Raw genomic sequence first — 13,268 nt, forward strand, 5'->3', positions numbered from 1 at the left:
GGCCTCCACTCCTGAGTACCAGTGTCCTATGTAGCGGCTTCTGAAGGATCTCAACATTGAACTCAGTCCTCACACAGGCTTTGTTTCCTAAACCCCAGGACGTCGGATGGCAGGTTATGGTGTTTTAACTGTAGTGTACCACAAACAAGGCGAGGGAACCTGCAGGGCCTGTGTCTGTCGCTTCAGAGTTACCGGAATCCTCACTTTTGCAAAAATTGAAACTTCCCTTTCGCAAAAAACAGCATGAGCGTTTTGTAGGCACGTAGGAGCCTGTTCTGCATCAATTTGAAGGCGATGAACACGATCTCCATGCCGACGATGATATAAATGGAGAAGAAGAGGAAGAAGTGGGGGTGATTGAGCTTGATGTCCCCGAACCCAATGGTGGTCAGTGTGACAAAGCAGAAGTAGAAAGCGTCCTCGAATCCCAGCTCTGTCTCCCAGAAGGGGAGGATGGCAGCTGCACAGGAGATGTAGGCGAAGATGACCAGGGCGATAACGGGGAGAGGGATGTCCAGCCTCTCCACCTGCTGGCCCACTTCATCCAGGTTGCTAAGGATAGAACAGGACAGTCGCCCCAGCGCCAGCTCGGGGCATGAGCTGCTCCTCTCTACGGGCTGCGTGGGTAGTTGTAGCTTGTCCTGGTTGTCTCGGACGACCAATCTCTCAAACAGCTCCACGTTGCAGCTTGGAGATGCAGGCTCCCCGTATGGCTGGGGGTCTAGGAACTCGCCCTTACCAGCACTGACGACAATCTGAGGGATGGTTTCCTCCGCGGGTTTGCCATCTGGCTGCCTCCTGCGGAACAGGCTGGAGCACCACTGGGAGGGAGCATGGGGAAGGCAAAGGAGAGCCTGGAACCGACTGTAAGCCCTGGATAAGACAGTGGCTAGGATGTCCCCGATGTCTGTGAGGACCAGGAACATCAAAGGGATTCCAAAGAGAGCATAGAGCATGCACAGGAACTTGCCGAGCCTGGTGATGGGGTACATGTCTCCATAACCTGAGAAACAAGACAGAGCCTGCTGTTGGTGTCAGTCTCCCAGCGTCCCCCAGGGGCTCAAAAAAGACCTGCTGTTTCTCCTCCCGGACGTGAAACTTTACACAGTAAGAATATTCATCCTGGACTGGGTGCAGAACTCGGGGAAAGCTTTGCTTAGTGGGCACAAGGCTTCAACCCCAAGTGCCAAAAGCAAACATATACGTGAATAAATATGTAAATATTCATCTCGAAGCGTCTGCGTGTGTGTCTGGCATGTATCTTGATCAAGGGACTGGGAAAGAAGAGAGGCAGCTCCTATCCAGCTGAAAATGTCTGTGGCAGGGGACGTACTGGGGATGGCAAATCGCCCTTCATTTCGTTCGTTAGCTGTGGTTATTTTTGTTGTGCCCCATGTGCACCCTCGAGGCAGGGCTCACTTGCCTGGAGGACCACGTGCACCCTCGAGGCAGAGCTCACCCGCCTGGAGGACCACGTGCACCCTCGAGGCAGGGCTCACTCGCCTGGAGGACCACGTGCACGCACCTCGAGGCAGAGTTCACCCGCCTGGAGGGGCACGTGCACCCTCGAGGCGAGGCTCACTCGTCTGGTGGGGCACTGGTGGGAGGCAGTCACTTCCACTTCATCTTGCCAAAGGTGCTGGCTTCCACGAAGCCACCTTTGTCCTTTCCAAGGGTCCTGGACCTCTTGGTGCATTTGTTTTTATATAAGACATTTATTTTATGCCTCTGGTGTGGACGGTAGTGTGCATTGTATCAGGGAATCATAGAAAGGAGATAAAGTTACCACCGTGTCCGCCAAGCTGCGAAGTTTCAGGAGAGAGAGATACGTGTGTTTGTGAGTGGCGGCAAGGAGGCTCTCCGCGCAGCAGCACTCACAGCGACCTCAGTGTGCAGCCCAGCTCTGAACTTAGCAGGCCCCTACTTGGCCGCTACTCACATCTTTGCACTTCAGGTTAGAGGGGGGTGGTTAGTCAAGCTCCTAAGTGACCAGCTGGGCAGATCCTGACAGGCTGGGACCCGGGACCCCATAGGCTAGTAAACATGATGTCCTGAGAGCTAACATCCCCTTGCTGAACGCCTTCCTGGAGAGGTGTTCTCGTAATTTACAAATGGGGAAACTGAGGCAAGGGGCGATGAAGGAGCTTGGCCCAGCCCGTATGTGTAATAAGTAGTGGAAGCTGGGAATCTAACTCACAAGGTTCCTCAGACCTCAGCACTGCTTGTCGTCTTGGGATAGGACTCTCAGCTAGTGAGAATGGGCTGACCAGTGCCCGTCAGGGGCTGCTTTTCTCCAGGAGCTGAGCCAGCGGCCCCTCAGCATGGACCACTGCAGCTTTCAGAGCTGTTGACAAGCAGAGGGAAAAGCTTTGCTGTGTATGTTTGTATTTAATCTTTGACTAATATAGAAAAATGCATCAATTATGTAAATTAAATTGAAAGCGATTCTTAGCAAGCTGAGAGCGCCGGTCTCCTCTCTGCTTAAGGCCCCCCTGCTGGAAACTTGGCCTCCCAAGGCAGACAGACTGTGGAATGGCCATCTCACCAGGATCCTAGGGATCCCCCCTCCCCAAGTTCTCATCAGACCCCTTTCATCTGTCAAGCACTGTACACCCCGCCAGCTAGGGGCTGACCACGTGGTAGCAGGGTTAGTTAGCTCCATGGATGTGTTCCTTCAGGGAGTAGTTACTGCGTGCTTAGGGAACCCATGAAGGACATACATGCAATACCTTTTCAGGGTTCAAGCTTTCTGAGTTTCTGGGACAGGGGAAGCAGATGTCAATCAAATACCCACCAACAGGACTATTGATATTTGAGATGAGGTGCCATCACAGGAAGGGAGAGAACAAATTATTATAAAAACAATAGAAATGACAATTATTATAAATGTGGTTAAAACAAAGCCTTCCTTCCATTCAGGATTTAGGCTCAGGAAAGATTTCTTGGTTAGGTGACTTGAACGCAGGCTGACACAGGGGTTGTTCTCATTTACTCTTGTTGCTGTGATACAACACTGACCAAAACCTACTCGGGGAGGAAAGGGTTTGTGTGGCTTACAGGACAGTTCATGGTTGAGGGAAGCCAGAGCAGGAACTCAAGGCAGGGACCTAGAGGTAGAAACTGGAGCAGAGATCATAGTGGATCCCCTGCTCTTGTTCAACTACATTTCTTACACAGGCCAGGCTCAGCTCCCCAAGGATGGTACTGTCCATAGTGGGCCTCCCACATCAATATAGTTTACAATTAATCATCAAGAAAGTGTCCCGTAAACATGCCCCGAGTCAAGTTAAGGGAATCTTTTAACCGAGGCTGAGCTAACTCAGGGGCCGGAGCCTGACCAGGCGAAACAGCAATGTCATTATGGGCAATGCCCCTGTAGCCGATTCATACATCCAAGGAAGTAGTTTGTGCACCGCACATGAGTCAAGCTGTGCTGGCCAGTGGGCATGGATCAGGGGAGGGCAGTGAGGTGAGGCTGGGAAGGTGAGGGGTCTAAGGGCTTAAAAAAAGGAGTACCTAGGGGGGGTGTAAGAAAGGTGCTGAGACAGGAAGACAGGAGCTGGAATCCAGCCTGCCATGCACGCACCAAGCTCCTGGCTCAGGACTCTATGTCTCCCTAGAGAGGATTTTAAATTTTAACCAAAGTGTCTCCAGAGTAAAGCTGTCACTATATATGAAGAGTCAAGGAAGGCCAGTGTGATGGTTGAATAAGAATACTGCCCGCCCTCCACAAGGCTGGAGAGATGGCTCAAAGGTTAAGAGTGCTGCCTACTCTTCCAGAGGTCCTGAGTTCAATTCCCAGCACCCACATGCTTGTTCCCAGTCATCTACAATGAGATGTGGTGCCCTCTTCTGGCTTTCAGGCATATATGCAGACAGAATATTGTATATAAAATAAAAAAATTTAAAAAAGAAATAAAAAATAGCCCCCATGGGCTTATATATTTGAATGCCTAGGCTCCAGGGACTGGAACTCTTTGATAGGATTAGAAGGATTAGGAGATGTGGCCTTGTTGGAGGAAGTGTGTCACTAGGGGTGGACTTTGATGTTTCAAACGCCCCTGTCAAGCCCAGGCTCTCTCTCCCTGCTACCTGAGGATTAGGATGTAGAACTCTCAGCTACTTCTCCAGCACCATGTCTGCCTACCACCATGCTCCCTTCCATGATGATAATGGACTACACCCCTGAACTTTAAGCCAACCCCAATTAAATGCTGTCTTTTTTTGAAAAGTTGCCTTGGCCAAGCGGTGGTGACGCACGCCTTTAATCCCAGCACTCGGGAGGCAGAGGCAGTCGGATCTCTGGGAGTTCGAGGCCAGCCTGATCTACAAGAGCTAGTTCCAGGACAAGCACCAAAGCTACAGAAAAACCCTATCTCGAAAAATAAAAAACCCTGTCTAGAAAAAAAAAAGTTGCCTTGGTCACAGTGTGTTCTACAGCAATAGAATCGTAACTGAGATAGCCAGTGTGGCCAGTGGGCATGGGTCAGGGGAGGGCAGTGAGGTGAGGCTGGGAAGGTGAGGGGTCTAAGGGCTTAAAAAAAGGAGTACCTAGGGGGGGTGTAAGAAAGGTGCTGAGACAGGAAGACAGGGCTGGCTTGTCCAAACTCTCACTGAAAAGGTGGAATTCTGGGGGAAAGCCCACTAGGAGGTGTTTGGCAGAATTCAGGAACCCAGAGGAGAGGAAATGCCATGGAGGAAACTGGACACCTCACTCTGATTCATGAGCTCCGTGGCCTGGTCTAAGGGACTTGATCATTTGCTGCCTCGATTTCATTGGGTACAAAAGCGAAGGGCCTAGAATCACACCTGAAATCTCAGCTGCTTGGGAGGCGGAGGCAGGAGGATAGGAAGTTCAAAGCTGCCTCTGAGCTTGGCACACCAGTCAAGAGTCCTATCCCAAGTTTTACGTGGGGCCCAGAGTCGTAGCCCTTAGGGATGTCACAGGCCATGAGCAAGTCCCCCACACATGAAACACCTCATTTTCCAGATAAGGTACAAGCCCCCTGTTCTCAGGAGTTTCTGGAAGCTCACAGCTGGCTCCTCAGAAGCAACTTCCTCCTCAACCCAGGCCTCCAGGGTCAGGGCCTAGAGTTAAATTTATTTAAAGGATCAGATCAAATATTGCTTGTGCAATCAGTAAAGTGCTTTTAAGAATCAAAATCCCCTGCCCAGCAGAACTTAGGGCTGTCTCCATTACCGCCCACATTTAATGCACAGTAGACGGAAAAGGCTGTGACCTGTTGAGGTGACACAGCTATGTCCCTCCAGAGCAAGCACCTTTTACTCCAAGAGCTTGCCCATCGATATGTCCAACCCAAGGTGGGCTTCCTGAGACCCTCCGAGTGAGATGTGTTACGGTCCAGAAGATCCGCTACATTCCAGAAAAGAGCCCTGGGAAGCAGGTCTCAGAGGGCACACGGCCCCACAGAGAGAATGAACTAACTCTCCCAATTACCGAACGCTGAAATGCAGAATGGAAAACTATCACTTCCTATAATGCATCCCTTATTCCGATACAATCACTCCACAGCACTTAGCCTGCCAAGGATTTAATAGCCCCTGCACTTCCCTTCCTGGTGCCAGGAGCTGAGCCAGGTGAGAACTGACCGGCCTCAGACATAGGTATCACTTTCTTAGCCTCGGGGCCAGGTGTCTTCTGGGCGAGCTGGACAGGCAGGGCTGAAGCAGGGGTGCAGAGGGACTGTCACACCCAGCAGCGGTCACCCCATCATCCTCCTTCAGGGCACTTCTGGCCACAGGCTTCCCTACTTGACTCCTACAAAGGGTAGCGGTTTGGGTTTTCCTGAGATTTGAACCAAGCCAATGCATTTCAACTGCATCAGTGATGGGAGGCCTGGACGGCTCCTACGGAAACCTGGGCCTGGATTCTGATAGGTCTGGGGCAGGACCCACTGGGGTTCCTGTAAGATAGGGAGGAGATTATGCAGAGCAGCTGGGCTGAGAGTTTGCGTGGGAAATGTCTCCAGTGTCACTGCTTATCAAGGGGGCAGGGATGTGGCTTAGTTGGTTAGGGTACTTGTCTAGCACGTACAATGGCTCTGGGCTCAGTCCTCACACCACATGGCCACAGTGGCACTGCCCTTAGTCACAGAACTTGGGAGGTGGAGGCGAGACTATTGGAAGTTCAAGGTTTGTCAAGGGGAGTTCTAGACTGGATAAAGCCAGTGGTTCTCAACTTGCAGGTCTCAACCCCTTTTGGGGGTTGAATGACCCTTTCACAGGGGTTGCCAAAATCATCAGAAAACACAGATTTTTATGATTCACAACAATAGCAAAATTACAGTTACAAAGTAGCAACAAAAATAATTTTATGGCTGGAGAAATGGCTCAGAGGTTAAGAGCACTGACTGCTCTTCCAGGGGTCCTAAGTTCAATTCCCAGCAACCACATGGTGGCTCACAACCATCTATAATGAAATCTGGTGCCCTCTTCTGGTGTACAGGCATACATGCAGAGAGAATGCTATATGCATAATAAAAATAATTTCATGGTCGGGGTCACCGCAATCTGAGGAGCTGTATTAAAGGGTCAGAGTTAGGAAGGTTGGGAGTCACCAGGTGAAGGCAAATTGCAGACCATACTTGATGGAACTGAGGATGAATTTGCATTCCTCACAAGCTCTTCAGCTGTGTGGACCCCACAGGTCCAACACACCTGGATCTGCTGTACCAGGCCGATGACGCCCAGCAGACCGCAGCTGTAAACGTTTACAGACAGTCTTGGTGACCGTTGTGGGTGGGGGCAGTGACAGCCATGCTCCTGTGTCTAGTAGATGGAGGACATAGCTTCCTGCAGTGAACAGGTCGGGGGTCCCAGGACAGATAATTAGCCCACTGCGAGGTCCTGTGAATTCCATCTGATTGAGTTCTTGGGGGGGCAGTGTAAAGACAACCTAAGCTTGTTCCCTCAACTCCCAACTTCTCCCCAGCATCTTACTCAAGGTCTCTTCTCCCCTAAACTACACTTCTTTCACACTGGTCCCTGGACACAGCTTGGGACTTGTGATGGTTAATCTCAATTGTCAAGGTGACAAGGTTGCCATGGGAACAAACCTCTAAGTGATTCCTGGGACTGGGTTAACTGAAGAGGGACGTCCCACCCTAAATGTGGGCGGTGCCATTCTATGAGGTGGGGTCCCTTACTCAAAAGAGAGGAGGAAGCAAGCTGAGTGCCAGCATCCATTGCTCTCTTCTTCCTGACTGGACACAAAGCCACCGGCCGCCGCATGGTCCTGCTGCCACAGCGCCCCCACCTGGATAGACTGCACCCTCTACCTGTGAGCCAAACCCAACTCTTCCTTCCTTAGGCTGCTTTTGTTTGGTATTTTGTCATAGCCACAAAAGATGTGACTGATACATAGGCTGCATCCCTCACCTGTGAATGAGGACAGTCACAGTACCTCACTCATGAGACCTCTGGCTGGCGTCAGAGGTCTAAGCAAGAGGCTATTATCTTGGTGAGAACTCTGACCTAAGAGCTCCTGACTTGGCCCTCCCAACAGGCTAGATGCACTGCCAAATGGGGGCCAGGCTAACTTGAATCTGCCCTCATTCCTAAAGTCCTCTCAACTGGCCTAGGACATAAGAGTCCAAGTCTCCCCATGGCCCCTGGAGCCTAGAAGGGCTCCCAAGACTCTTCTCCCAGAGTCTTAAGGTCCTACAGGGGATACTAAGGCTGGCGTTTTACAGGGATCATTTTTCTTGCCTGGAAGCTTCCTCTCTCTGATCTGTCAGACTTCAGCTCACAGGTCACATTCACAAAGAAGCCCTTACCCTTCTCAGAACAAGTCAGGGCCCATCCCATGTGTCTCACTTGCCCCTGTCTCAGATGTTCCTCTTGCATGGTTTTTAGCATGGGTGCTTATTGGCCCCTCTCTTTCCTCTCTGTCCCTCAGATAAGAGGCTTCCCTGGGGAGGAGCACCCAACCTGTCCCCATGTGTTAGGAACACGAGTGGTTTACAGAGAGAGGCAGTAGAGAGGGCTCAAGCGTACTGACTTGAGTCTCGGGTTCTCCATCTGGATATGGGATGACAACTATACCTGTCTGGTCTGGGCACAGAGGAACACTATATATGACGTTAGGGCTGGAGAAAGGGTTCAGTGGTGGAGTACACACCCCACAGAAATTAGGGCATCTTAATTGCAGCTATGCATTTATGGGGCAGTGGGAAGAAAGAGGCACAGCAACGGAAAGACCAGGTCCCCATTCCCGGTTCCTGTGTGCTCCATCATTCAGGATGCTGGCCTTTGTGTGGCCTCTGAGAAGAGCAAGCATGGCTTTGAGGGTTCTCAGAACCCATCTTTAGATGAGAGGCAGAGACAGTCCTCACCCTTCCCGGGTTCTAGAGGGAGCCCCCTCTGGATGACTGCTGCACTTTCCTCAACCTGGAGATTGGGACTATGAACAAGCCAAGCGCAAGGACAAGACACAGCCAGCTCTGTCCGCTCTGGAGTTCTGCCCTCCTCAGGGTCACTGTGTACTCCAGGCTCCCATAGGACGACTCAGGGATCGTAGTTATGCTGGGGCTCTTGGCTTCCCTCCATTTCTACACCACAGCCATTCCTCTTCTGTAGCTCCGGTCACTCCTGGAGTCTCCTGCCACCTAGACGCCAAGAGCCTAAAGCCCATTCCCCTCCAGTCCCAGCCCTCATGGCAGCCAGCTCCAAGTCCACCTTTTCAGCAGTCCTGGGCATCTCCTTCTGGAGGCACCACTGGGAGTCACTTCCATCAGCCAGGCATCCAGGTCTCCCTCTCTAGACCCATCCTCCCCTCTCCTCAGCTTGCCCATCCTGTCCATCAAAGCCAAAATCCCCAGTGCCAGCGGGGAGTTCTTCACCCCCCATCCTGATCGTCCTTCAGGCTGCCTTTCCTGCCCCCCTCCCCTCTCACAGCCACTGTTCTGACTTGGGTGATTGCCCACCTGGACCCCTGAAGAAGCCTCTGGTAGCCACTTTCCCTCCTTGTCTCGGGGAGACTGAGTCACCAATTTCTTCCCTGCCAGGAGTCGGTTGGCAAGGTCCCTGTCCTAAGGGCATGATCTGGCCTCAGTCTTTCTCTTCTTCATCCCTGAAGCCACCTCCTTACAGTCCCAGGCATTTGTGCTGTTCTCTGGCCTTCGATTGGCTCTGTGGGCTCTGGAACGCCCTTGTTATTCCCACCTACCCCCACCTCTCTGCCTTCCTACCCAGGAACCCCACAGGCTGGGCAGGCCTTTGGAACATCCTCACTGTTGGATGCCCCAGTTCAAGGCTGATCCAGTCACCCTCCGTTCTCTACTTTCAGGAACCACCGAGAGAATCGCTGTCATGCACAGACCCCTTTGTTCACCTGTGAGCATGTCTAAGCTGCCTGGAAACCTACAGGCTGGAGCCGTGTCTGCCCTGTTTCCAGCTAGCACAGGCGTGCATGGTGGGGCAATGCCTTTACTCAGGAGCACTCAGTCAAGGGTCCAAGAAGGACCACAGCATGACCTGTACCTTCCTCATCTGGACCCATGCCCAGGGCACAGAGCTGCAACCACCTAAAGAAGGAAAGACGCTGTCTTCTGATTTGTCTTCCACCCCTGGGACCTATGGACCAGAAAGGGCTCCCCTTCCTGCTGCACCCCTGCACTAGGAACAGCTCCCAGCTCCCACGGTAGGCACGCCACCACTCCTCCCTGTACTAGATAAAAAGGAATATCTCGGCACACCTGCCAGCAGGTACCCTGCGTCTTTCCCAGGCAAGCAGTTGTTGTTAGCCCCAGGGCGAGCACTTACCCACTGTGCTGAACACCGTGCAGCAGAAAAAGAGAGCGCTCAGGAAGGACCAGTCTTCCGGCGCCTTGAACCACTGGGGCTTCATCCGCTGCAGATGCTCACACAGGTCCTTCCTGTTGCCATCCACCACTGGGAAGAGACCAGAGTGATAAAAAGGGGCCTGCCTGCCAGACAGTCCTGCCCAGTGAGAGTACAAGGGTCAGCAGCACCCCATCCCCATTGTCCCAGCAATGCCTAGCCATCAAAGCCCTCCTTAAAAATGCTTCCCCAGCATAGATCCAGCCTATGGAGTCGAAGAGACTGGATAGTCCCAATGGGGGCCTGGGTGCGACCTGAGCTCAGCAGCCTTAGAGGATTCCTTCCTTCTTCCATGGACTCAAACTGATGTTTTTTTTTTTTTTTTTTTTTTTTTTTTTTTTTCCTTTGAGAGAGGGCCCAGGCTGACCTCCAATGCTATAATCAACAAAGATAACCTTGAATTTCTGGTCATCCTAACTCCAGCTCCCAAGACTCGGGATTACAGACACGGTTCATCACGGCTGATTTATGTGGTATTGAGGATTGAGTCCAGGGCTTTATGCATGCTAGCCAAATCCTGCTGACTGAGCTGCAGCCTTTGACGATTTCTAAACATTTGAATCATGTCTTCCATGTTCCATTTTGTTTGTTTTGTTGTTGTTTGGGTCTTTGGGGTTTTGTTGCTGTTGTTATTTTTTGAGATAAGGTCTTGCTACGTACCCTTGTTTGGCCGAGAACTTGCTACCTAGGACAGGCTATCCTCAGATGGGACCAGTTCTCCCATCACATTATAGTCACACAGCACCGTACCCAGCCTTCTTTATCAGTTTTAAAGAGGAATAAAAGCCTCTGCCATCTCCATCCTGGAACTCCAAACTAGAAGGGCTTTCGGCAAACCAGGCTGTGGTGAGAAACCTGCAAGACACCGAGCCTATAGGCTTGGTGAGCACCCTGAGCTCCTGGCTTCAGGCCAAGGCTGTCTCTTGGGATGGGAAGCCTTGGTCCCTGTGCTAAGAGGATGGCACAGAGTCTGGCCACAGGGGAAGTCACCACCCACTTGAATTAAATGGCCCCAGTCCGGGAATCCAGACTCTGGGTGCTAGCCTCTCCCTGACTACTTGTATATGTCTAGACAAAAGGCTACTTTCCGAGTCTCAGTTTTCCCCATTTGCAAAGCAGTTCAGCCTGGTGGTTAGAAGCTCAGACTCGTGGGTCGCCTGAATGGAATTCCTATCTTGTTTTCCTTGTACGTGAACTTTGAAAGTTACGTAACTTTCCAGGGCAAGAGAAGATAGGAGATTAAAGATATAATCAACAGAACATGAGAAAAATAAAAGAGAATAAAAGATAGATGAAAAGTTAGGCTCCAACAACGGGGGGGGGGGGGAGGAGTCTGCACGTGGCCCATATGGCCTCTGCATGCTGCTGCCCCCAGGTGGGGACTTGGTTTGCGAACAAGTCTTGATAGCTGGGGCTGACTGGAAGCTGGCCCAGGAAGTCAGAGTCCTGCTTGGTGAAGGGTGTTTGCATCTTTGTCTTAGAGACATTTCTACTCAGTGGCCAGGCAGATGCTGAGGTGCTACTGGCATACTTGAGGCTGTCATAAGACCCCCATTTATAGCAAGTTCAGGGTCCCTGACCCAGCCCACACCTCAGATTCATCTAGGAAATCTATCTAAAGTCTACATTTCCAAGCTTCCTCCCACACCAACACAACTGGGATCTCAAGGCTGGGCTGGAGGGATTTGTAAAGGGGTCCTGGACACAGAGTGGAGTGTGCTACAAAGTCTTGGTCTAATGCCACGATGCATTTTCTTGCTTAGTCCTGCCCAGGCCCCCTTATCTTGTCCCCATTTTTATAAACTAGAAACTGAGGCCCTGGCATCCAGACTCACTCTGGCCAAACCAAGGGATGTAACAGAAATGATACCTGTTGAGCATCTTCTGCCTTGCAGAGGACTCCTGCCTCTCGTCTCTGCCTTCCCAGGGGTCCTCACTATTGGCAGATCTCAGATAGGGGTCCCCTTCTCTTCAGGAGACTAACAAGGGAGGACCCTGCTGCTGCTGTAGATCTCGTAAACTAAGCTAAAACAACAACCTGGCCTCTGTCACCCCAGCCTTGGACCCCACCCCCTACAAGCCCACTACAAACAGACTTTGAAATAGGAATCAGCTTGTTCATTTCAGGGATCCATGCCCGGATAGGATGGTTCCCTGAACTCTCAAAGTTGAAGCCTGCACCAGTCATCCTGACCATCCTGCAAAATCTCCAGTGACCCACCCTCCCCTATGCCCTGGGGGCTGGGTGGGGCTGGTGGGAGCCTGAGGCACAGGGATGGGGAAGCTGGACCCTAAGAGCACCTGCTTAGGGCTTACTTTCCCCCATTGCACCCCTGTTCATTTCCCAGCTGCCCAGAGAAAAGTGACCCCACCCCCAAGCCCACTACAAACAGACTTTGAAATAGGAACCAACTGGGAGGAGGTTAGAGGCAAGCTGCTTACAGCCGCTTGCCAGGGTAGCTGCGAGACCAGAACCTCTCAGGCACCTACCTGTCCTGTTACACTTCAGGATGCTGCACAGCTTGTCCAGGAACTTCTTCAACTCAGGGTTCTCCTCTGCCTCTGGGTCAGAGCGGCCCTCGACTGCAGAGAAGAGAGCTGCACCCACCAAGGCATAGGTCACCAGGCAGCAGAGGAAACAGAAGCCAGGCAGAAGCTTGCCCAGGGCCTCGGGACAGCATCTCCTGGCTTTCCCCAGCACCTCACGGCAGCATCCCCTGGCCTCAGGTGGCTCCTCAGCTTCCATCCTCTTGGACCGGCTCAGGGAAGGACAGGAGGCCTTTGTGGAGAAGCCGGAGGCAACCAGCCTGGGCCTAGAGGAGGAGGGTGGGAGTGGCCGGAGAATGGCCAGGCTCCAGCCCTAAGTGGATAGTGCATGAGTTTCCCAGAGGACCCTGGAAGCAGCCGGAACCCATCATGTTCGGCTCACCAGATAACTGGGATGGCGCCCCTGCTAGCGCCCCAAATTGCTATTGATCCACCTGACCAGCGCCAGAGCTGCTGGCGGGGGCTTTGGAGGACCTCGTGGTGATTGTTTTGTTCTGCCTTTTCCCATTCTGAAACTGCGGCCCTGGCTTCCAGGTACCAAGTCTGATATTCAGGTCTTAGCCAAATGCCTGTCTTTTCTGGTGCTGTTCGGACACCTCTTGCCCTGGCGTGTCTGGGATATTGGACAACAGGAATAAGAATGGAAGTAGCTGTAGCCCCTTTGTTTCCAAAATGCTGGAACCCGTGTGGTTCTCTTACTAGCCTGGAACTTGCCAAATAGACCAGGCTGGCTGGTCTGGAAACCCCGGAGATTCACCTGTCTCGGCCTCCTCAGCGCTGGGATTCTAAGCAGGCACTGCTGTCTGGCCTTTTTTTTTTTTTTTTTTATGATAAATCTGGTCTTGAATTCAAATCCTCAT

General features: G+C 52.0%; 1 protein-coding gene across 1 annotated transcript; it reads right to left on the reverse strand.

Annotated features, from left to right (window-relative positions):
* Positions 1 to 200: 200 nt before the first annotated feature.
* Kcnk18 (potassium two pore domain channel subfamily K member 18) lies at positions 201 to 12,607 on the reverse strand. Its single transcript, XM_050145939.1, has 3 exons — positions 12,352 to 12,607; positions 9,784 to 9,912; positions 201 to 1,003 (listed from the first exon to the last, which is right to left on the reverse strand). The coding sequence occupies exons 1-3, from the start codon at positions 12,605 to 12,607 to the stop codon at positions 201 to 203; spliced, it is 1,188 nt and encodes a 395-aa protein (XP_050001896.1).
* Between the last annotated feature and the right edge of the window lie 661 nt (positions 12,608 to 13,268).

Source organism: Alexandromys fortis, unplaced genomic scaffold, assembly GCF_014885135.2.
Source record: "Alexandromys fortis isolate MF-2015 unplaced genomic scaffold, M_Fortis_MF-2015_v1.1 scaffold_16, whole genome shotgun sequence".
NCBI lineage: Eukaryota > Metazoa > Chordata > Mammalia > Rodentia > Cricetidae > Alexandromys > Alexandromys fortis.

Bases quoted from the DNA above. Each gene is read 5' to 3' on its own strand.
- Kcnk18 (XM_050145939.1), bottom strand. From the start codon at position 12,607: ATGGAAGCTGAGGAGCCACCTGAGGCCAGGGGATGCTGCCGTGAGGTG. The intron at 9,913-12,351 runs GTAGGTGCCTGA...GTCTCTTCCCAG, and splicing joins CCTGAAGTGTAACAGGACAG to TGGTGGATGGCAACAGGAAG. The intron at 1,004-9,783 runs GTAAGTGCTCGC...CTTGTTTCTCAG, and splicing joins CACGGTGTTCAGCACAGTGG to GTTATGGAGACATGTACCCC.